This window comes from Hetaerina americana, unplaced genomic scaffold (genome assembly GCF_022747635.1).
Source record: "Hetaerina americana unplaced genomic scaffold, ioHetAmer1.1.p SCAF_9, whole genome shotgun sequence".
NCBI lineage: Eukaryota > Metazoa > Arthropoda > Insecta > Odonata > Calopterygidae > Hetaerina > Hetaerina americana.
The window spans coordinates 22,354,589-22,378,880 of NW_027287538.1; the positions used below are offsets into that span (position 1 = coordinate 22,354,589).

At 41.3% G+C, this 24,292-nt stretch overlaps 1 protein-coding gene across 1 annotated transcript in view; it reads left to right on the forward strand.

Moving 5' to 3' along the window:
• pnt (ETS transcription factor pointed) overlaps positions 1-24,292 on the forward strand; it is a 677,261-nt gene that overhangs the window by 52,558 nt on the left and 600,411 nt on the right. Inside the window, exon 2 of the mRNA XM_071598027.1 lies at positions 3,869-3,972. Coding sequence (XP_071454128.1) covers positions 3,877-3,972 — 96 coding nt within the window. The 5' untranslated portion in view covers positions 3,869-3,876. The remainder of the gene's footprint in view (positions 1-3,868; positions 3,973-24,292) is intronic.

The window sequence follows — 24,292 nt, forward strand, 5'->3', positions numbered from 1 at the left end:
AGCAGCTTAAGAAGGCATTAAAATTCTCTTAACACCATTCCTCGTCGACTTTGGAACTTATAAGAGGAGTCTGGGTTTAGGCTACGAAAGGAACCTTAATCTCTCTTGCTAATTTCTTCTATTCCGCCTCATAGGTACGTGTACTTGCACACTTCTTCTTGGTTCTCTTATTTATTCCCATACTTCTTCCTTTGTCGTCTATCACTTTCATGCTCTTCTGTTCCGACGATTTATAACTTTCTCCGTATTGATATCTTCGGTCACAGTCACCCGTAACTTGTCAGTTTGCCTCTTCTTTCCAAATCATTTGACCCATCTTTCATGATTGCGATTCGACTCTGATCCATTGGCACAAATGACCCAAACTAGTGTAGTACACTTCTTTCATAGAGGTGCATCCAATCCATATTAATTCTGGATCCACCCACATTTTCCAAGACCATATCTCACCTAATTTTACCACGGCCTCGTAATTTTCCATCGTATTTATTCGATATTTATGCTTTTACATTCTTACGATATTTTATGCGCAAGTTTGTGTTTTTGATGACTACTGATTCAATTCGTGTTCTATTGTTTCAACCGTGATAATGTTGATGATGTTTAGAAACAAGTGGAAATGTCGTCCTGTAGTATTATTGAAGAGTGCTTGTCATTTTCACCACATTCTCAAAAATCGTTACTTGTCAGTACAGCTTTTGACGCAACCATTTTTTTCTGTCTAATATAAACAACTTTATTGTCTTGCGATACTTTTATTCCACACACTATCAACAACGGTCATTCTATCGTACCCAAGTTAACGAAGAAGGCAATGATGTTGGGTGATATGTGTTTTACTCGTGCATCTAAAAGTATACTCCTTATTTTCTTTGCGTGGTAAGTTACTTGCCAAAACAATATCGTTATTAAGAATGATGAGGGCAAGACCTGACCTTCTCTCATAAGTAGTAGGGTCTCCTGGGTTTCGCAATGTAGAATTGCTCTTTCGCTCCTTCTCTCCCTCTCTCTCTCCCTTACTAAAGCGGCGAGGGTGTGCGACGAGGGTGTGAGGGGTGTTGTGGGAGCGGAGAGGGGGTAGGCCGGAGAGTGGGTGGAAAGTGGGGCAGCAGTGGGGATGGGGTAGAGAGGGTAAAGGCGTGCAGGGACCGAAGCTTGGAGGGCCTCCCTGCTTCTCCCCCTTGTAGTGCCACCACCAATTCCAACCAATTAATCGACATATTCCGAGTGTCCCGTAAGCATCCGCAATTGTCCACCCCACAGCGGAGCGACCTCAACAGCTACGCCAACCCCAGCCCGTCCCGCAAACCCCCCCTCCCTCCCTCCCCTCGTCTCCCAAGCACTCTCTCCCCTCCCTCCATCCTCCCTTTCCCCATCTACATAACGCACTAGGATAGTTTTTTTTTGAAAACTGTATTTTTATTTTTTAGTTTTCTTTTTTCAAGCCACCACCTCCATGTTTTCCCGCCTGCTTTCTGTCTCCCTCAACTCCTCTCCGTCATCTTTTTTCCTCCCCTGAATGCATCCCCCCCTCTTTTCTTCGTAGCGTAAATGCGGGATCAAGCACACCAAAAAACACCATTTTAAACAGCAATTGGGCCAACCTTTTTCCCGTTTCCGCGTTTTTTAAAAGACGTGTCACTAGTTCAGTCAATCCTCCTCCATTGCGGTCCCGTCCTGGAGTCCTGTAGTCTGAAACATGTGGGAGAGTCTGGAGTTGTTCGTTCGTTAGTTTCAGTTGCTTTAATCTTGCGTTTATTTTTTTTTTAAACGTCGTTCCATTAGTGTGTGATTCGTCCACTGAAAACAAACTTACGCGTGGCAAGTTAATTTACAGTGTCACCTTTTGTTCCTCACCCCTTTCACTCTTCTCTTACGTCGATGACGCAATCCACCTGTTGCTTTTGTCAGTTCGGAGGCTCAGGGTCTCACTCTGGCTCCAATGGAAATCACGTCAATATGAGTAATTTTTATTCCTTATATATATATATACACACACACGAGGGTCATCCGGAAAGTAGTACCCGTTCGTGCCGCATGAAGTGCTGACGAAGCGAGTAGCCGCTGGACAAGGTCAGATAGCTTCAGTGGCTTGTCTGCCTTCTCTGAGCCAAGTTGCGTGACGCTAGCATTGCCTGTGTTGTTTCTGTGATTGTTTACAATGTTTAAAAAAAATTGAGAACGCCGCCAGTTGTGAAGTGAGGGCAGTGATTAAATTCCTCAATGCAAGAAACGTTCGCCCATGTGATATTCATCGCCAATTAAAGGAGGTGTATGGAGACAATGTAATGGACGAGTCGTCTGTTCGGCGGTGGTGTCGCAACTTCAACATGGGGAGGGGGAACACACACGACGATGAGCGTTCGGAGAGACCGTCTGTCATTACAGACCAACTGGTGAGCTCAGTTGACGAATTCGTGAGGAACGATCGGCGCGTCACAATTGATGACATCTGTGAGCATTTTCCCAATGTTTCTCGAACAATTGTTCATGAAATTGTTAAACACCATCTGCATTATGCAAAAATTTGTGCAAGATGGGTCCCTCGCGTATCTCAATGAGCTGGCGGCGAAGGACTAGGCAGCAGGAATACAGAAACTTGTCACACGTTATGACAAATGCCTTAATTTGCTTGGAGATTATGTTGAGAAGTAGTTTAAAGTATCCTCTTTCAAATAAAATTTTTTATGTTTGTTAATATTTACTTTTGTGTCTTTATTACACGAACGGGTACTACTTTCCGGATGACCCTCGTATATGTATATATATATATATATATATATATATATATATATATATATATATATATATATATATATATATATATATATATATATATATATATATAATGCATATGAAGTTAGCACTAGTGGACAAAGACAAAAACACAGAAACACAAAAAGAAGAAACTCACAAGGTTTCGAATTTTCGGTGGTCCAAGCCACTTTTCTCAAGGAAGAAAAGGACAAAACTGACAATTCTGTCCTTATATATATTTATATATATATATTTATATATATATATAATATATATATATTTATATATATATATATATAATATATATATGTAATATATATAATATATAATATATATATATATTTAGCATCTATGATTGTCATCAGTTCTTTTAATGACACCTAAAGTTCCCTCCTTTGAAATGCGGTATTGCATTGCACTTAGGGCAAAATCTTACGAGATATACTGGTACTAGTATGTCAATCCCAGAGTTCTGCTCTTTCGTAATGGTACTAATATAATCTGAGATGTTTGCATTTACTGCTGTCTATTTTCCGTAGAAAAAAGGGCATGTGATAATGGAATCTAAATGGGCATCTGGATGCAACAGCTGCGGCGCCTTTGGGAATTAGGCCATGGCTCTTAAGCAAATGGACCCTATGATTTCGTAGCGCCAGTCTTTACAGTTTGTTCAGGAATGGCACGAGAATGGATGGGCTTTTTTTAATAATGGCGACCACAAATGTTTTGAGGAAAGTAATGGAAAATGTGTAGATAATTATTATTAGTAGTGTTCCACCAGTTTGAGGAGGGTTATGATAAACACGGAGATCACCCATTACCACTGCTTAATTCCGCCTTACAGAGCACTAATTGATCGTAAGCCTCTAATTGCAGTAAGTTCCACATACTGTCTTGTCATGCCACATTGACTGGTCAAAAAATGTAATCCATGGATTTCTTTGAACAAGTAAATCCTCATTTTTAAATTCAGATGTTGTACCTATACTAGGAAAACAAAATACCAGGATGTTGGCTCGTAGATACCGTTTTGCAATAAATTTGTCAAATTTTGTTTCCTCGACGAGTCCTGGATTCTTTGTTTAATGTTTTTGTTAATTTTCTATTGCAGCAGTGATCATGGACTTGGAGTCCTTGTATGCAGACTTCAACCTGGAGAATCAAGATTTTTACGCGTCCAGTCCTCGGAAATACTCCAAGGACCACATGAACAAGGTAGGCGACAGCTGAAATAGCATTTTCACCCTCTCATCCTGTATCCGTAATTCCACCGATTCGTACCTGTTGTAATGATCTTCATCAAAATAGTTCAGATGAAAATGCCAAATGTAGGAGGCTTTCTTAACCGCTTTGATGTATTTTTAAAATGACTCATTAAGTTTTTATAACGTAGAGTAATGCCACAGTTCTCTAGTACAGAAGAAGGCAAAAGCTCGTAACTTAAAAAGCCGATGTGTGCATATTACAGTGAATGGGATATTTACGCTGGAATTGTTGACTTTCTTTTTGCATCGTAATATTCATCGTTTTCTTAGACCATAACAATTGAGCCGACGACCCGAGGTCATTTCCCGGTGACTTATGACACCCGCAGCTTCCCCCAAGCTGAGATATTTTTCGGGTATAATACTATTCAAGAATCTAGGAAAGCGTCGGAAGAAGATTTTTTAATGGCTTAATTCGTCGCATTTATGACGGAAGAATTTGGCTGGAAGATTTTGTCATATCTAGTGGTAGTTTCCATCCCAAAAAAGGGAAATGCAGCCGTATGTGAGGAATATGGGACAAGTTTGATTTATCACACGGCTAAGGTGGTACATCGATGAGATGGATCGTGAATGAGGGGATGGAAATGAGGGGGAATGATTACACAGGGGATGATCAGTTTGGTTTTAGGGAGGGACGAGACACGAGGGATGAAATTGCAGTAATGAGACCACAGGAATATAGAATACAATCAGGGTGTATTTGTTTGTTTCGTGACTTTCGGTGTTCATGAGAGTAAATTGGGCAACATTAATGAATATAATAGAAAAAAAATTGGAATATATGGGAAGGATAAGAGGCTAATCCGGAACTTTTACGAGTCTCAGAGTTCTCAGGTGCTAGTGGGGACGGAGAGTCCGGATCGGCAGTGTTAGAAAGGGATTAAGACAGATGCGTCCATTATTACCAGTGCTGTTTAACTCATATGTGGAGGAAATAATTAAATAGGCATGGGAAAAACTTGAGATGGGATTGAAGTTTGCTGATGGCCAAATTTCAAGAAACTGTGGGAGATGCCGCAACAGTAACTTTAAACGGATTCATCCTATAATATGAATTTCAATGCAAGAATTTCAGAGCGTAAAAATTATTCCCCTTGATCGGGATTCGAACCCGGATTCCTCGATGTCTAGCCGAGTGCTTTGGTCAGTTAAGCAATCGAGGCGTCTTCTTAAACTCTCCCCTAGGGTGACGGGTTAAGGCGAATGATTTTTTTTTATGTTCTGAAATTGTTGTATTTAGTTTTCCAGTCAGCCGAAGGGTTGCAAGCATTGCTGAACGCATTAGAAAATCAATAAGATCGATATGGAATGAGAATTGATGCAAAAAAAACAACGGTTATGAGATTTTCGAGATGACGGATGGCTAAGTCAATCGCTGTAATTGGAGAGTAAAAACTAGAGGGTAAAGCTAGAGGGCAGGAGCAGGTAAAATAGTTTACCTATCTTGGTTAGGATGTTTTTGGCCAAGATTTTCAAAGTAAGCAAGGACGTAAGGAGAAGGTTTCCTTTAGGCAAAGAAGCTTTCGTGTGGATTCGTGTGTTGATGACAGGGACGTTGAATAAGGATGATAAGAAAAGTTTAGTTAAAACTATGGTATACAGCTTGGTTTTGTACGACTTGAAAAAGTAGTCGTTGAAGCTAGGTTTAAACAGTCTGTTTGAGATGTGGGTGTAAGGAAGAATGAGAAAAATAAAAGAAAACAAACTAAGAGGTACAGGACTTGGTGTGGGCTGACAGAGAATGGTTAAGAGAGATCCGAAAGAGGTATGAACAGTAAATGCGGATAATTTTTGTAGGTCATTGGGCGTTGAAGAATAGTGTGATGTATACGGGAGAACGTTAGGCTAAGGAGGAATGTGGAGTTATAGGATAGGTATGTTGAATGTAACGAAGGGAGGTAGAATATGTGCGGACATGAAGAAGAGTTTAATTCAGTGTGGAGTGTCAGGTTTTGTCTTGTTAGCCAAAGAAAAGAAATGTAGCGACGTTAAGTCGGTGAACATCCAAAATCTACCTTAAAAGGTTGACTACCGAGTAATAATCTTCCCGGGAAACCACAGTCGGTACAGGAAAATGGAACTGCCCCTCCCTAAATACCCCGTCAATGAGTTAATTCCACACGCCGTGTACGGGATTAGTGGACGGTGATCTCTGTTCCCACCTAACATTAACGATTCTTCTAGTTGATTGCTGTGGATTTTTAATCAATGTGCTTGTAAATATCCGGTTCGGCAAGAAGATGGCGTGGTATTCACGAAACGTATTTTTCTCGTGGTCTTCCCGCGAGTCGAGTCGTTTTCCTGCGCTGCAGTTGTTTGAAATTGGTAGCATTTTTCGTTCCTTCCACCATCTCTCCTGTCACGTCCGCGCAGATGGGGAGTGGAGATAAAAGACCCGGAGTGGAGCTCAGTCCTTCCCTATGCTTTGAATTCTTCGGTGGGGGAGCCTTAGGCTCTTGTAAGACACAGACATTTACGTTATCCCTGTCAAAGCGTTGTCAAACTGATATTTGGAGTTGGGTTGGGATCCCGGCTTAAAGAGAGTCGAGATAACAAGGTGTTCCTTTCGATAGCTCTTATCCCCAGACATTTATCACGCGGGGGACTTCTTCGTGTGCTCTTTTCCTCGTAGGCGCTAATATCTACAGAATGTACTCTCGAGACTCAACGTGGATACAACTCTTTTGTGGGTGAAAGAATAGAAAAATGAGAAGAAATAAAACGGGGAGGGGGGACGATGATAAAAAAACCTAAAAATACGAGAAATACTAATTGAAAAAACCAAGAAAAAAGCAAAAAGAATAAAAAATAAATAAACAAAATCCTCTTAAAAAATTAAAAAGTGCAAAATAAAATGAAAATCTGCATATTTTTTCATAATTTTAGAGATTCATCTTCTAGGAAACTAAACCACATCAGCACATAATAATTCACCGACACGCTTGCACACCTTTCAAAATGCTAAATGACTGACTTCTGCGAGCTCGCAACCCGGTAATTAAAAGAGGCGCCTTCGGCGAGACTCGGCTGAGGTGAATGGGGGAAGGACCACGATCATTTCGCGAATTCGACAAGCCCTACGGATTTCGGTCATTAAAACATTATCGCAAATTTGATACTTTCGTTTTCCATATGTTGCTATCCATTCAACCCTCGATCCCGACCTTTTCCCAAACTATAGGCGACTGGACTGTTTCTATTGCGCCCTTCTAGTCAGACCCGCGCGTTGCTTCCGCGGCATTGTTCAGGTAGTATTACGCTTAGCGACAAACTCGGACATGCAAGGCTGTTTAAAATAAGGCGAAGGTCTATTCCGTATTTTCCACCCAAGCTGAACTAATGAAAATTGAATAATATTTTACTAAATAAAATAATTGAATATTTTTTTAAGGCACGTTTTAGTCCAGATCTGCCCAACCGAAATTTCTACGAAATCATTTGTGTGGGTCGCAGTACAAAATGTTTGGGTACCACCGCGCTGAAGCAATGTTTAACGAGATAAATAATTCAGTTGGCAGTCTTGATCCAACTTTAAATCGACAGCCGACAAAATAGAAATACGCGTATTAATTTTCAAAAGTTTCTTTTTACCGATGTTATGTTCTCGGCTCGAGACAAATCACCAAAGGGATCATTCATCACATATTAAGAATACCTATCACCACAGAGGGTGAACTAACGAATCGTAATTAAGGATGGATGGACAGAACTCGTAATACGTCACTGGAAAGGGGTTAACATGCGAATTAAGTACGTATCCAATCACCGCAAAGGGGTGGAACGATCATAATCAATTGTCCAGAGGATTCGCCTTTTGAAGTTAACCCATCCGTTCTCTTCTCGGGCTGTTCATTTCCTCATCGTTCCCCGATTGCATTTCTTCCATTACCATCTAGATGTTTTCCATTCATGATCTCCCACCACAGGTTTACCCTCCATTGTTCCATCGAATGTTGTATGTCGTTGACAATTGTGATTTATAATATCAGCTATCTCTTATTCCTCTCGGCGTTTCTTCAAATGTCCTATTTTCCCTTTCCTTCATAAGAGTAAAGATTAGCGGTTCTCTCCTTTGATTCAATCTTAATGGTTCTTCAGTAACGCTGCCTTTCCGTTTTTTCGCTTCTTTTTTTTCTGCTCCTGTCGAATTTCTTTCGTCCATGCTATAGGAAGGGTGCTTCACATTTCCATGATTCTAAAGGAAAATGTTCCTTGAATGTTTTTCGAGATGGACGTTGGTGGTTTATCCTGTTTTTTCCTTTAAATTAAATTGTTTCCGTTAGTGCCCCGAGAAATCCTTTCAGTTTGTACATTTTTCTGAGTTTTCAGTGTTTCCAATGAACATTGGTGAAAAAATATTTTTTCGCTTGATCGAATTTGACTTTCCTGGTTTATAAATTGTCACAGTTGATTTTAGATTTCTTTTGGACGGGTGAAAATGGGATTGATTTCATTTTACATAGGTTTTACTTAGCACTTTTGAGTGTCATTAATAGAGTATAGAATAATGTCTTGAAGCATTAATCTATTCTGAAGTACAGATAAGGTAGTTCCTTCATTGCCTCCTTAGGATACCCAAGGTAGAATGTCTTCTTTAATATAATATCCTCCTCCTTTCTTTCATCGGTTAATATGTTCAAGTGGTCGTATCCTGTAAAATAATTAGTCTTCACGATTCAATGAAACAAGTGCAGAATTGCTGCTCAAATTCTGATCTTGGAAATGGAATCGAGGGCGGGCTTAGGAAGTTTACGAGTGCATATATTTCTTACGTACGCCTACGTTTCATACGTCTCGGGTGATTCGTTGTGATCTCAGATCTCTAGAAATTGTAGCAAGTTCGCGTCTCGATCTTCCAAAGAGTCCCATGGATAAAAAAAAAGGTGGAGTCCCTTTTTTCCTTCTTTCTGCTTTACTCCTCTCTCCCTCGAGTCGGTCCCACAGCCCCTCCAAACCCATCCCCCTCCCTCTATCTCTCTCCCTCTTCTTCCCGGCCCCGCCTTTCCCCTCCCCTCTCCTTCCTGAAGACAGCGCACAACATGTGTTCGATCACTGCCTTTCCCCCCGCCACTCCCACTCCACTCGCAACCACTCCTCCTCCCTCCACCCGCTCACGCCTGGATTCCCAATGGGGGGGATGTGTCACTGTTGAGTTGGCAACCCTGTGCCCTGTGGAGGAGTAGGAGGAGGAGGAAGGGGTTGGGAAGGACGAGATGTCATTACGGTGGCGGGCCGGCCACCGCTCTTCCATTTTCTCCTCCCACTCCTGCCAACCTCTCCAGACTTTTTTCTCACTCCACATCCTTTCCCGAGGGGCCCTCAAATCCTTCAATTTTTTCCCCATTTTTGTCCCCCCCCCTTTTTCTTCCCTCCCTAGAACGATCTCCCGTCTTCGCAGCGGGTTTACGGCCCTCTTGAGTTCTCCGTCTTTCCGCCGCCGTCCTCCATGGTCTCTTTTTTTTACGGCCTCGAGATACGTTTCAATAAGGATTTTAAGAAAAGGAAGCATCATCCACCGGTGTTTCACGCGGTGTGGCCACTCGTAATGGCCCAACACTTCAACAACAGCGTCCTATCCCTACTCCCCACCCCTGGGGGGCACCTCTCCCTTCTTAATGTCGACTATCTCTTGTTTTATGGCTTCCAAAATGGCGTCAGGTCAGTCAGGCTGGCGAGGAAGAGAGAGAGAGAGAGGCCGGATAGGTCTTCGGGGTTAGTTATTGGGTCACCGCCCTGTGACTCTGTTCAAGATTTTTTTTTTCAAAATGCAATGTACTCTTGTTTTAAGCAAATCAATCGGAAGATCCCGCTTTTCGTAATCAGGTTTTACCCATGGTCAGAAGTGAGTATTTAAAATAAAAAACAGCGTTAATCTCATGGATTATGATTCTTCGATCCGACCGATTTAGCTGATGAGTAATTCCAGCGTTTGGTTGGTCGAAATGTAATGCGCGCCTTCGGAACATAAGTATTCCTCAGGGTTAAAATTGATTTACTCCGATACATATTTATTTCACCTTATCTACGGATTAAAATACTCAAAGAGTTGAATATTTGGTCGCAGGCAGTGTTACGATCGACAATGTATCCTATCAGTTCAGAGTCGTGGTTTTCCTCTCTTAACATAAAAAAAAAATATTTAGTGAAATATCAGCCAATTCCCTTGCGCAAAATGATCCTAGCTACGCACAACAAATATGTTTGGCTCGATGTCAAAATTTTAAAGCGTTGTCAAGTCGTATATGTGGAGGATTCAAATTTGGAATTTTGATGACTCATTTTGAGGCAAACGGTGCAATACTAGAGTTAACGTGTTGTATTGACAACTAATGTCGTTCACACGATGTAGAAATGTATTATCATTTTATGCACGAACTGACGAAGTCTTTATCTTGGTATTTATTCGATAGTAATGTAAGCAGTGTTAGCTCCTATGAATTAAATTACCCAGTGCTTAAACCCTAATGAATGAAAACTTTTCGATCGTAATTATAATGTAAAATATAGTGTATGACCTAAAGAGTTGCCCGCCAATAGTATAGACTCCATTGCACGAATGAGTATGCAAATAGTATGTTGTTCAGTTTCTGTATTCTTCCTGGGATGAAATATGTCATCAACTTCATTCCCTTCATGCTTATCCTTGTTCGCCTCTATCATGTATTTCTTAATGTCGGGCTTTCCAGTAGACGAACAGGTTTTTCGGGTAAGATTGTTGTAGGAAGTCAAATGTGAAATTATGATTTGAATCCAATCATAAATCACTTGGTAAGCACTCAACGAAATGCGGCATAGCCAAAGTATCCAACATTAAGTATGCAAGGTGACTTCGATAATTAGATAAATGAATGCAAAAAATGGATAGAGCAAATACCAAAAGTTCTCCTCACATGTTTAAATTGCAAAAACGAACAGTTACGTCTGTTATTATTATTCTTGTGAATAAAATGAGAAGGGCGTATTTTTCAACCGTCTTAGCATTGACGGACATGTTCCTGGACGTTCGCAACTCTCATGATTGACAATTTTAGATTTGTCTCCAAATTGTCGATTCAAACTGCCGTTATCCTCGAGAAAGTTTCGCCTTTTGGGTCATAGGGTGTAGGGTGTTCGTGGCGCACTCTGTGGCCGTTGTGGTTGGTTCCCTGTTCTTCGTTCGTGGGGCCTTTCATTCCTCCCAGCCTTCTCATGGCACGACTCCATCGTCCCGGCCATTACCACCTCCACACATTTCCCCACTCTCATGCATCCGAAGCTTCGCCTCCTTTGGCCTCTTCGCACTCGCTTTGGGAACGGCTGGCACTTCCGTCACTTCCCGCAGAATCTTTTATGTGTTGTGCCTTCCTCTGAATTTTTTTTTCATTCCTTCCCGAAAAGATCGATATTGCAACCTTGGCCCTCGTCAGCTGTTAACTTTCAATACGGGTTTTTGGAGTCTTTTGAGCTAACCTTTACTCCCACGAGAAAAAATCTCTTTTGCAGCAGTGCCTTACCTGTATTAAAGAAAAAAGGGTCTCCTATTGGATATGAAAAAAATTCCCGAGTGAGTTTGGCTTCTTGTAGCACACAACCGAGTATTGCTTTCCTGTGACTTTGCGTAACTGTGTGTGTGTGTGTGTATATATATATATATATATATATATATATATATATATATATATATATATATATATATACATATATATACATTTATATACATATATATATATATATATATACATAAATAAATATATATGTATAACTTATGTGAAAGTCTCGCGGCCTCTGAATTTTTTTTTCATTCCTTCCCGAAAAGATCGATATTGCAACCTTGGCCCTCGTCAGCTGTTAACTTTCAATACGGGTTTTTGGAGTCTTTTGAGCTAACCTTTACTCCCACGAGAAAAAATCTCTTTTGCAGCAGTGCCTTACCTGTATTAAAGAAAAAAGGGTCTCCTATTGGATATGAAAAAAATTCCCGAGTGAGTTTGGCTTCTTGTAGCACACAACCGAGTATTGCTTTCCTGTGACTTTGCGTAACTGTGTGTGTGTGTGTGTATATATATATATATATATATATATATATATATATATATATATATATATATATATATATACATATATATACATTTATATACATATATATATATATATATATACATAAATAAATATATATGTATAACTTATGTGAAAGTCTCGCGGATTTGATTATTAATAACGTATATCAATGCAACAATTTCAGAGCGTAAAAATCATTCGCCATGACTGGGACTCGAACCCAGATCCCTCAATATCCGGTCGAGTGCTTTAGCCACTTAAGCTACCGAGGCGTCCTCTTAAACTCTGAAATTTTGGGGCTTTTAAAGGAACTAGATGTTATGACGAAATACCGTACATACAATGTCACATGCATTCGTAGTCGTGCGCGAGGCGCCACTGTCCACGAGGTTAAAGCCAACTTTAAACACTTATGGTGTTTTCCCTTTGACAAATTCCAAAGAAACTGCGGGAGATGCCGCAACAGTAACTTTTAACGGAGTCATCCGCTAATGTGCATTTCAATGCAACAATTTCAGAGCGTAAAAATCATTCCTTTAAAAGCCCCAAAATTTCAGAGTTTAAGAGGACGCCTCGGTAGCTTAAGTGGCTAAAGCACTCGACCGGATATTGAGGGATCTGGGTTCGAGTCCCAGTCATGGCGAATGATTTTTACGCTCTGAAATTGTTGCATTGAAATGCACATTAGCGGATGACTCCGTTAAAAGTTACTGTTGCGGCATCTCCCGCAGTTTCTTTGGAATGTATATCAAGTTAGCACTAGCGAACAAAAACACAGAAACAAACAAAAAAATAAAAGAAACTCACACGTTTTCAAATTTTCGGTCGTCAAGCAACCTTTATCTAGCAAGAGAAGACAGGAACTCCTTCATCACAAACACCAGCGCACAAAACATTTGGGCTATGAAGAGGTCTTTGGTGAAGTTCGCGAGGGTTGTCAGTTACCCAGTAACGAAAATTTTGCTTATTTACTGATCCGGAGAGGTGAAAATACGCTTCATCGCTAGGCCACAGCGCCCTCTTGCGTCGCTACCACACTATTATTGTTCTTAAAGAACGTTTCTACGACAAAGCCTCGATGCTTACCAGTCACCACTGCATGGTAATTACTAAAAATGGAATCATTTCCCCCCGCTTAAGTCACTACTCCTACTCCGTTAATGCACCTGCGCGCTCTTCAGTGATTGTTTTGTAAATAGGGAGTCCATTCTGCCTCACTCTGTTTATATATATTTCTTAGTGACTCGACCAAAACGATAAGCGCAACGGGGAGTAATTCAAAGTTCATTTGCCCCTCTGTTTTATTTCAATGGACCGGTTTTGGTGATGGCATTGAAGCAATAAATCCAGAAAACCCGAATTTCGCTCCCTTACTCGTGTTATAATCTAAACCATCATTTACAAATTGAAAGGTGCGTGTTTTTATAATGCATGATGGTCCTTACAAAATATGTATTTATACCCGAAAAAAGTCACTACTTGTTGGAGCGATGACCATAAAAACCAGTAACAGAGAGGCATTGTTTGATAGCAACAGGTCCAAGGGAACCACCGTTTCGGTGGTTCCCTTGGACCTGTTGCTATCAAAACCACCCTTCTAATGCTTAGTGTAATGAATCTAGTTACCTTCTAATGCTTACGCTCCTCTGGGCCAAGTTATAAAGTATAATATCGCTGGAATTGATCGAAAATATTGTTAAGTCCGTAGGTTCATGACTTCATTAGACGTGCTTGAAGAGGATTTAATCGTGCTGCAGTTTTGGGGAAAGTACTTCTGATCGGGTCCAATGAAATGCGAGTTCCTAACGGGCAAGGCAACGAAATTATTTCGTGCAACAATTTCAATGTTAGAAATCATTCGCCTTGACCGGAATGATTTTCACGTTTCGGAAGTAGTTAATTTAATGCAAATTATTCGATGACTCCGTGATAGTTATGTATGGCGGCATCTTCCGCCGTTTCTTTGTATTTCGTGCAGATTTTGTTTGGTTGTTAGCGGACCATTTGTTTTTGAACGTTTTTGCACCGTAGTGCCTTGGGAAAGGTTTCAATAGTATATCTGTGATATATTATTAGTAAAGGTTTCACTTTCATAAGGTTTGTATGCGAGACACTTGTGACACGTCACACAAACTTGGCAAAAAATGAACTTTCCCGCTCTTACATTTTTTGTTCACTAAGCTAAATTTTTAGGCTCGCTCCGACAAACCAAGGATCGGTCACGAGTGTTTATGCACGAGTACAGATATATTTTTATATATGTATGTATAAGTGCGAATATATGCATAAGGCTGGTGCTCTAACACCCTCCACCAAACGCCCTTGCATGGTGTAATGCAAATTTAGAAGCTGTTTTCTTCGTCGCTGAATATTGTTAGTATTGGCCTACTAGACTAGATCTTTTACCGCAGTATTGTTGAATGGGAGGTCAGCGTGGTAATTGATATGATCTATTATTTGGAAGACATTTTCAATACTTACTTATGGCTTGCCTATACCAGCATCATTTTTGTTCTTGTTCTGGCACTGGATTTGTTTAATACAATGAGGAGTATGCATATGCATTGAAAGTGAGTATAGGACACAGTGACGGAAATGATTTCTCTTTTCTGCAAAAATATTCCTATTTTTACTGTGGCTCGAGGAAAACTATTTGGCGAAAGTCTGCCGTGGAATTGGGGCATTGCGTTATTCAAGGTAATGCTTTCATGATTTCGCATTCATATTCATCTTAAATCAACCAAAAGAATACATTATTAGATTTTCACAATATGAGGCACCTTCTTTGCTTTTTGGAAGTGTAGATTTTTACTTAATAATTGGTAAATACTTCATAACTTCGTATCTAGTCCTGATATCATTCAGGTTTCTCAGTACTTGCGCGCCTATTTTTCCATATAAGTACTCAACTTGTTTTATTTAAAATGAAAAGATTCATGAGAAAAGGAAGCTTTCCTTAAAATTGTACTCCAAATATTATCAGTCCAAAACAAATTCATTTAATGCAAAGTCCTACAACCAGTTCCATCACAATACGAGCAAATATCGTCCCGTTGTCTTGTCATTCGTTAGAATTACGTTCTACTCGGTCTTATACAGGCCATTTGAACATCTACATCTCCATGATACCCTGAAGATCAGCATAAGGGGACCAATTAGTTTACGTATAAATTGGTGCCTTTTCAGGGGCCTAAAAAAACACAATCCCACATCCGACACAACATTCTTATCGTTAGTTACAAAAAAAATATATACTCTAACGGCAACATTTAGACATAAAAGTTCCTTCGGCCTGATCCAAGACGATCTTTAGTCGAAAAATTAGGTATCTTCGGCTCTCTTTACGAGTGAATACAATATCGAAACCTTTCGAAGCAAAGACAAGTTCTCCTGCGTCAAGGTTTCGTGTTTTCCAAGCGTTTTCGTCTCCATTCCTCCCCTTCACGTAAACTCAGTGCAGACAGACAACACTTTAGGATTCCCCTCCCCACCACCCCGCTCCGAGCCTTCTCCCTCAAGGGATCCGGGAACTCCCTGAACTCAACCACCGCCGCCAGCCCGTGGGTTCAACCGGCAGCCCGAGAGCATAATCGAGCTGCCGAGGAGTCACCCCTCACTCCTCTCTCTCTCTCCTCCACCACCACACTCATCCCGCTCGGCAAAACTGGAAACTGGAGCAATCTGGCAACATCAAAGCTCCTCCTTCACTTCCCCTCTCCTTCCCATCTCACCTTCTTTCTCTCTCTCTCTCTCACATCTCCCAGCCCAGCATCTTTTTTTAAGTTTTCCGACCTCCTCCTTTCACGGGTGGAATCATCATCTCCGAACCCCCTCCACTCTGCTTCTTCTTCTCCTCCTCCTCCCCTGCGATGATCCTCTTCCCCTACCTTCAACGCGAACCCCCCCACCTAACCAAACCCTCCTCGCCGCAGTGCGTCCCTCTACCGATGGCACTGCTCTTGTCGGGAAGTAAGGGAAAAGGGGCGGCGAGCTTGGCTACAACATCAACGGGCTCGCGAGTCCTCTAGTCTGGTGGGCGTAATTTCTCTCACCCAACCTCCTTTCTTCTCTCCCCCCCCCCGCCCGCCATCCTCGCATCGTACCCCCTGCCACCCACCTCTCCTCACTTTCCCCTCCACCTTTCATGCTCCCCCCCCCCACGCTTCATTCATACATTCTCTTCTCTCTATCCCTCCCTCTCCCCCTTTCTTCCTTCGCTCATTCATTCATACTCCTCGCCCTTCCCCTCCGTCGTCCTTCACCCTGCTCTCTTGCCCCTCCCACCCTCTTCGTACCCCTTCCACCCCTTTCGTACCCCTTCCACCCCCAGCTCTTGTCTCCCCCTCCTTCCTTTCTCTTTTCATTCAAGGTATTCCTCTCCCCCGTGGCTTTCACCTTTACCAAAGGCGGTCGGCCGTTCCCCGAGCGCGGCCAGCCCCCCCTAGACGCGGGCCATCCATCCATTCTTACCCGGCCGCCCGCCTCCCATGAGCCATCGCGCGCGTGGCTCGCGATGCGCGAACGGAGGAGCCTCGGCGAGCGATGAATGGGCTCACGAATCCCCGATGCCTCAACCTTACGTAATCCGCTTCCATCTGAAGTTGGTGGTGGATACGTTTGTCGTTTTCCGCACGCCGTATGTCTTTCATGGATGTTGTTTTATCCTCCTGTAGAATCTAAATGAACGGAAATGAAAATAAACGAATTAGTACTAGACATGGATTGGTGAAGACAGAAGGTTGTTGGGAGAAATTCAAAGGAGGAAGGAAAAGTGGATAGTAACGTGTTAGAAATGAAACTATTAAAACGTAGACAAAATAAAAAGGATATTCGCACAACCCTTTTAGTTTTCAACGGTCATGAAGCATTCGTCAATTTTACTTCCTTCTCAAGTTGTCCTATGCACATGTCTCTTGGTCTTTCTCGTGGAATCTTCCCTTCTATTTTTCCTTCTATTATATTCCTGATCAATTCATTGTGCCTCAGTGTGTGTCCAATCCATCTATTTCTTCTTTGCCTTACAGTTCTCCATATGGTCCTATTCTCTTCTGCTCTTTATACTTCCTCGTTCCTTACTTTGTCCATTTAATCTTCCGGGCCGATGCTCTAACCACTTGAGTTATCGAGGGACGTAATTTATACTGTAATCTGCGGGGGGTTTATGCAACCTAGTGCCCCGATTCTTTCAAAGTTAGTTAGCGGCAAGTCGGAAGATCCGGTGTTCAAGTCCCGGTCAAGGAAATATTTTTACACTTGCGATCTGCTTGATTCCGCCTGCCCCACCTCTCCTGTGTTCGTCCCTTATGTGTGTTCCTGCCCCTTTTCCTTATATATATTTCCATATATATATAGAAATATATATATATATATATATATATATATATATATATATATAGATTTTTATATATACAGGTATATAAACATATTTTTACACACAAACACACACACATATATATATATATATATATATATATATATATATATATATATATATATATATATATATATATATATATATATATATATATATATATATAAACCATAAACACAGTAATCAACCCGAAGGTCGGTTTAGTAGGTGATGGTAGAGATCACCCAGTACTAAGCCCTATACGGCGTGTGATATATATATATATATATATATAATATATATATATATATACACACACACACACATACGTGTATTTATGGTTCTAGCACCACCCGCTATGCGCCCTCGCGGCAGCACGTGGGGTATCATATGGATATAGACCACTTCGCCACCCTTGAAGCGCATTGTCGCCCTCCTTTAATTCACCGATAAACCCATCTCATTCTCAAGTTTCGTTGATGCTTAAGTGCGCTGAAGGGCGAAAGTTTCCGATTTCTTTCAGCAGTTGCTGTGTTCAGTCATATGGAAACTTTTAGAGGGCCGAGTTGGTCTCCACTGCGGAGGTGAAATGCCCGAATGCCCGTGTCGCGGAGGGGAGGGTTGTCACAGTGGAGCACGCCTCCGCTCCTCCCTCTCCTACCCGTCTCCTCGCCACCCCCTCCCCCCCACACTTTTCCACCTCGGGGGGAGTGCCCGGCCTCGTCCGTGGAAACGTGGGAAGAACTTCGGATGGGCGTTGCTTTCGGCGAGCGTTGTTGGTTTCTCTAGCACGCCCGTTCCCCTTCCTTCTTTGTGCTCGTCGAAGGAACGCTCTCCGACGCGGGGTGTGTGCGGGGGTGAAAGGGAGGTAAGGGGAGTAGGAATTACAGCTCAATCCGAGTGCTTGTAAGAATCTTGTTTTTCGTTAAATATTTTACTATATTAGAGCCAACTTTTCTCATAAGAGAATTATTTCATGCAGTCAGAGACGGCTGAAGGCAAACTAAGCGCTCAATTATCTCGCACTCAAGGGTATTGAACGGACCAAATTCACGTGGTTTTTGTTGTTATCATTAATTAGTCAGTAGTTTTAAGGTAGGTTTGGGATTGGCACAAATTTCACACGCCTACATTTCTTAACATCTCATAACAAGAGGCAATCTGACACCCGACAATGAATAAACCCTTCTTCGATTCCGCATGCTTTCTTTTTTCATTCATTCTTACCATGATGCCTATCGATTTCGTTCCCCTGCTTCGCCTGTCGAACGTTCTCTGTTCTATATCACGGCGTTCTTCAGCACTACATTGCCAACTAAATGCTCACCATTCACCTTTCGCGTGTGCTATGTATCTAAGGATCTCTCCCCACCCACGATGTGCATCATTACATAATATTTCCTCCTGGTCGGATGCGTATGGAGAATCGGTGGGATAATGTGTACGAATAATCAAGATCCACAATTTCATCTTCGGCAGTATTGAATATAATGTATGTTAATATTAGATTAGCTTTTGACAGTCATAAAAATTAGAGAGTATATAAAGCAGAAACCCTGGACTCGAGTTCATGGATTTTCCTAATGAATTTATGCAATAAATACATAATAAAATAATTTCAACAAAAGCATAGATGCAATATTTATTAGTGGAGGCAGCCGACGGATAAGGTCATTCGCGTCAAAGATAGATAGGTGGGTAATTCGGTAGGATATTCTGGGATTGGAGCATGGGTGGATAGAAAGACGGCGTCCGCAATAGTCTACACTTGACGAAAAGTGCCAAGGGGTTCACAATTAACCACGTCCCATCCGACGGACGGCCCATTTCACTTGAAATGCTCTCTCCACAAAGCACCCTAAGTAGAGATCGGCAATCCGCTGAAAAAAACCCTGCTCGTTCCGGAATGCGTTCCGGAATTCGAACCCGGGCCCACAGTTTTGGAGGGCAGTACATTAACCGCCGCACCATCCATATCCCTCTCTCGACAAAAAAAGTCTTGGTGGTGATTTATTTTCGGGAGGGAACGTGCGGCGTTTGAATCCGAGAAGTTAATTATTGAGGAAAAAATTTTCGTAAAAAGGAAGAGGAATAAGGATGGAGAGAAACCACATCTTTGCATTTGGCTACTCGCCATGTTACAACTTCGCATGTGCCTTTAGCAGTGCCCCCAAAGATCATCATCATCTGATTCTTCCTTCTTAGGATTCATTTGACGCAAAAATCCACCGGATTCACCTATTTCATATTCCATTCATGTCTACTTGTAACGTATTTTCCAATGGTTGTCATCATCCGATGGATACTTACTAAGTGATTCGGAGCCTCCATCTCAAGTGAGCCGGTCTTTTCCAATTCACATTTCCTCGCTTGCGAAATATGCCTCTGAAGACTGGGAAGAAGGGGAAAAAATACGTCTATAAACCTCTCGCCAATGTGAATCGGACCTTTGGCACCTTCCTTCTCGTTAAGAGGAGCAATGCATCAGTCTCTTTATCCAACTTAAAAATTTCGTACGTGTTATATATGTAAATGCACGTGTAAGGAATTTAAAAAAAATCCGCAACGCTTATACATTTGCGGGGTTATTAGAGAGAGAAGCTCTAGCCTAAAAGACACGTTCAATTTTTCGAAAAATCCAGGATCATCGAATTTGCATCTGCGGAAAGGTTCACTGGGACCAGACACCATAGGTAGAGCATAGCATCTTTAAATATAGTGGTGATAATTATAAATTTTTTTTTGAAAAAGCAAATAAAAAAATTGAAGTTTGTTTTCTCACCAATTTTGAGCACAATAAAAACGAAGGTAGCTCCATCACCCACGGTGAAAATATCTCGCTATCGCAAGAATTTACTCCCGGGAACACACCTTCGAACGAATTCATTATTCACCGTAATAATGCAATTAAGTGCTATGTGCTATTAAATTGCCCCAACGCCTTCTTTCGTGCCTTTCCACGCGGCAGTTCGCAGTTTAGTACGAAGATGGGGTGTATAGGTAATTTTGTCCATTAACTAGCCGCTGTTTCAAATCTCCCTTCCTGTAAAATTTCAATTTCAGTCGTAAAATGTAGGAGCTATCCAAATAGATTGTGGGGTTCCCGTTTGTGCTCTTACTCGAGGGAATCGTGGGAATGATCGTAATCGCCATTGACTCAGTTTAATGGCCGACCCCTGCCTGAATTTGGACGCGTGCGGTCCCAGGTTTTTTATTAACCCTTCCGTGCTTTTCTCTCCTTCTTTGGCTATCGAAATCTACCATCGCAATCTAATGACAAAGCTAATTTTTTCGTGTTTACTCTCTGATTAAGTATTGCTACTCATCATGCTCTGCCTTAACACGACTCTTATATATCAGTAAACCCCGCAAATTAATAAGCCATTTTTTTTAGCAGCAACTTACTTTCTAACTTTCTTAATTCCTCACAAAAATTCTATTATTTTCCACCCTCTACCTCCCTTGTCCGAATTTCTCCCCTCTATCAAAGTCTTCAGCATTCCATTGCCTCTCAGTTTTGTATTTTAGATAGATATTTTCGCATCCTGCAAGCCACCGACCGCTTGGGTGTGTGGCAGGGAGTGAATACATACCAGAATAATTGAAGTATCTCCTGCATCCAGTTTTTCTACCGTCTCTGAATTTCTCCCAACAACCTATCTCTCTTCCCTCGCCATGCCTATAACGTTTTCATTTCCTTCCCATTTTGTCAATTTTATTTTTCGATTATTTTCCTCACCCACATCTCGAATGATTCCAACCCTCATTCATGACGCAAATGGGTACCCTAAGTTTCACCCAAGTTGTGTGATTTTTTCGGGTACGAGATGATTGAGAAACCATTGGTAGCACAGGGAAAAAGCCTTCCCTTCCATCATATCTCCCTGATTCCTGAAGTTCTCACGTAGTTAGCCTTAGTACAAGGTGAACTTTAACCACTCCTATCAAAGCAACCTTCGGGTTGATAAGTGTGCATTACAATGCAACAATTTCAGAGGGTAAAAATCATTCGTCTTGCCCGGGATTCGAATCCAAATCCCTCGATGTCCGTTAAAAGTTACTGTCGCGGCATCTCCCGAAGTTTGTTAGAATTTGTCGCAGGTTAAACGCCCTTATTGTTTCAATTTTCTTTTACCTCGTGGACTGTGGCACATCGCGCACGACTACGAATGCCTGTGACATTGTATGCACGGTATTTGATCACAACATCTTCTTCCTTTAAAACCCCAAAATGTCGGAGTGTAAGACGCCTGGCTTAGGGTTTTTGGTAGTATAACTGTCTAAAGCACTCGGGCGGAAATGAGGGATCCGGGTTCGAATCCCCGTCAAAGAGAATGATTTTTGCACTCTTATATTTTTGCATTGTGATGCATATTTAGCGGATGACTCCGTTAAAAGTTATTGTCACGGCATCTCCCCCAGTTTCTTAGAATTGATAACTGTGGTTTCATCAGTATCTATAATTCGGAAATATGGTCATGATAAAATTGTAACGCGGAAAGAATGCAATTCACACCAATAAATATTGTTATTCAATATTTATTTTGGATCGATGGGGATGTTTATACTTGGCACGTCACAATATCAATAATATAACTATGGTAGGACGTTGCTATTTGTGCCGAGGTGAGTTATGAGAGCAATACGTAGTAGTACTGGTAGAAAGGTAATGCATATAAAACCTTCGCCTTTCTCCAGGCACCCTTCCCACGCTTTTATTCCTTCATTCTGCTCCACCCCTCTCGGTACTCCAGACCCGATTCTCTCTCTCTCGCCTCCCCTCCCCATTCCCGTCCTCCTCTCCTGTAGTCAGTCACTCACTCCATTCACAACCGTCGCCCCAACAACCAGTTCCGCCCTCCCTCTCCTTCAATCGCGCTCCCATTTACGTCGTCTACGCATGCCTTGTTGCGCTCCCATTAATTCGCTCAAGTGACCATCAGTATTCGGTCGTTCGGCCTCACGCAAACGCTCCTTCATCCTCCTTATAAAAAAAAAACACTCCCATTGTGTGTCAACGTAGCGCCGATAGTTTTTATTTTTCATCTCAAGAGGTTCGATTCCAACCACACCTGCAAACCTAAACCCACCCCCGCTCCAAAGAGCGTGAGGGAATCACACAAAACGAGTCGTTGAAATGAATTAACGTCGGTGTGCTCAGGGAGTTGGTCGTGTCACAAACTCAACCCCTTTGAAATACGAGCGCAGCTGTTCTCAGAGTTGAATTTTTTGGCGACCTTATTCATTTCTCACCGTGTCCATCTGAATTATTTCGTTTCTGAGAGGCAAAAAAGGGACAGATCGCAAATTTACGAGAGAAGGCAAGCAATCACTTTGGCGTCCTATGGAGAAAACGTAACTTTACCGGGTCCACCCTCTTCAGATGGTTCCAAGAGGAGAGGGAGATTTGTAGCGTTCGAATGCTCATGCGATCAGTTGTTCTTCGGCCTTTACCCCGCAGAGGGATATGATTTTCATGAAAAAATAAGGAAATTCAATCTGCATTTTTTTTTCTCCAGCTGTGGGTGTTGCAAGCCCTCCCTTGAATGACGGAACACCGTTCCCAGTTTATTCCCTTTCGTGGATTACATTAGTTTAAATATAGCTATTTAATTGGTATCGAGTCAGAATCGAATGTTTTCAAAAGGACATCGTCTTTAAAATGATTAATCGGAGAATTTATTCGTCCGGATTGCAAATCAGAGTTAAGAATTGAGTCAATAATGATCATTTCGCATTAAGTATTTCATATCGCCAAACTTCACCTCCAAGTCAGAAAGGTGAAGAGAAATAAATTATCACTGAATAAATAAAAAGGTTTTTCTCACAAAAAAACTGCCGCGTTTTATTTATTCAGTGATCATATATTTTCACAAAGTAGAGCTTTAAAACTATCAATTTCAGAAATAAATTATATTGGAGTTTCTGCATTTTTATCACCTTTGCGAATCACTGAGTTGGAATTTCCACCACATTGATGCTTTACAAAAAAAAAGATTACTCCTCTCTTGAAATTATGCCCCTAGTTGAGAAACGATCCAGCATTGATAATTTCTTTTTTACTCAAATTTCAACATTCTTTCGTTGAAGTCTTACTATATGAGTAATTACTATAATAAAGTTAACGTGTCACGTCAGATTGTGTGAAAAACCATTTAGAATTCTATCAGAAGCTCAAAAGATGGCAAAAAAAAGAGTTCCAATCTGCCCGTCGGGAAAAGGATACTGTTCAAAAGAGAAGTTCAATCATTTCGATTAATGCTCCAGATTCATGGGCATTATTCACGGTTGTTAATCGCGTCATCAGGAAAACTGAATTCGTTGTTTTTTCTTATAAAAAGACTAGTTTAGGTATCCTGCCATGATTCTCCCTTATTCGATTCTTCCTCAGTGTACTTAATGCGAACATAATTCGTTCTTCACGTAAAATTTTGCGAGATAAGTTATGCATCTAATAGAATTTACCCGCTGGATTTGATCATCACAAATTTTCCTCTGACTTCTCTCATTATTTTTCCAGCGTCCATCTCATATCCGGGATTTTACTGTTTTCCATCCAGTTAACGTTTCTTTGGACGGCTTTCTTAATAGGAAAACCGCCTCGCTAAACTACTCCCATCGATCCCTTATTCTCCTCGAAATATTCATCAAATTTCTTTCTTCTCATGTTCTTCGTTAAACTTCGCCGTTAAGTTTTATTTTTCAGTAAAAATTTAGATCTCTTTACCTCAAAGAACTTTCTGACTTGGACATGAATTTTGGCGGTATGAAATAATAGGAAGTGATCATCATTGATTTCATCCAATTAGTCTTCATTTTTCGCCTGTGACACTTCTTCTCAATGCAATGGTGGCAACACCATTGTTGTGAGAAGATTAAA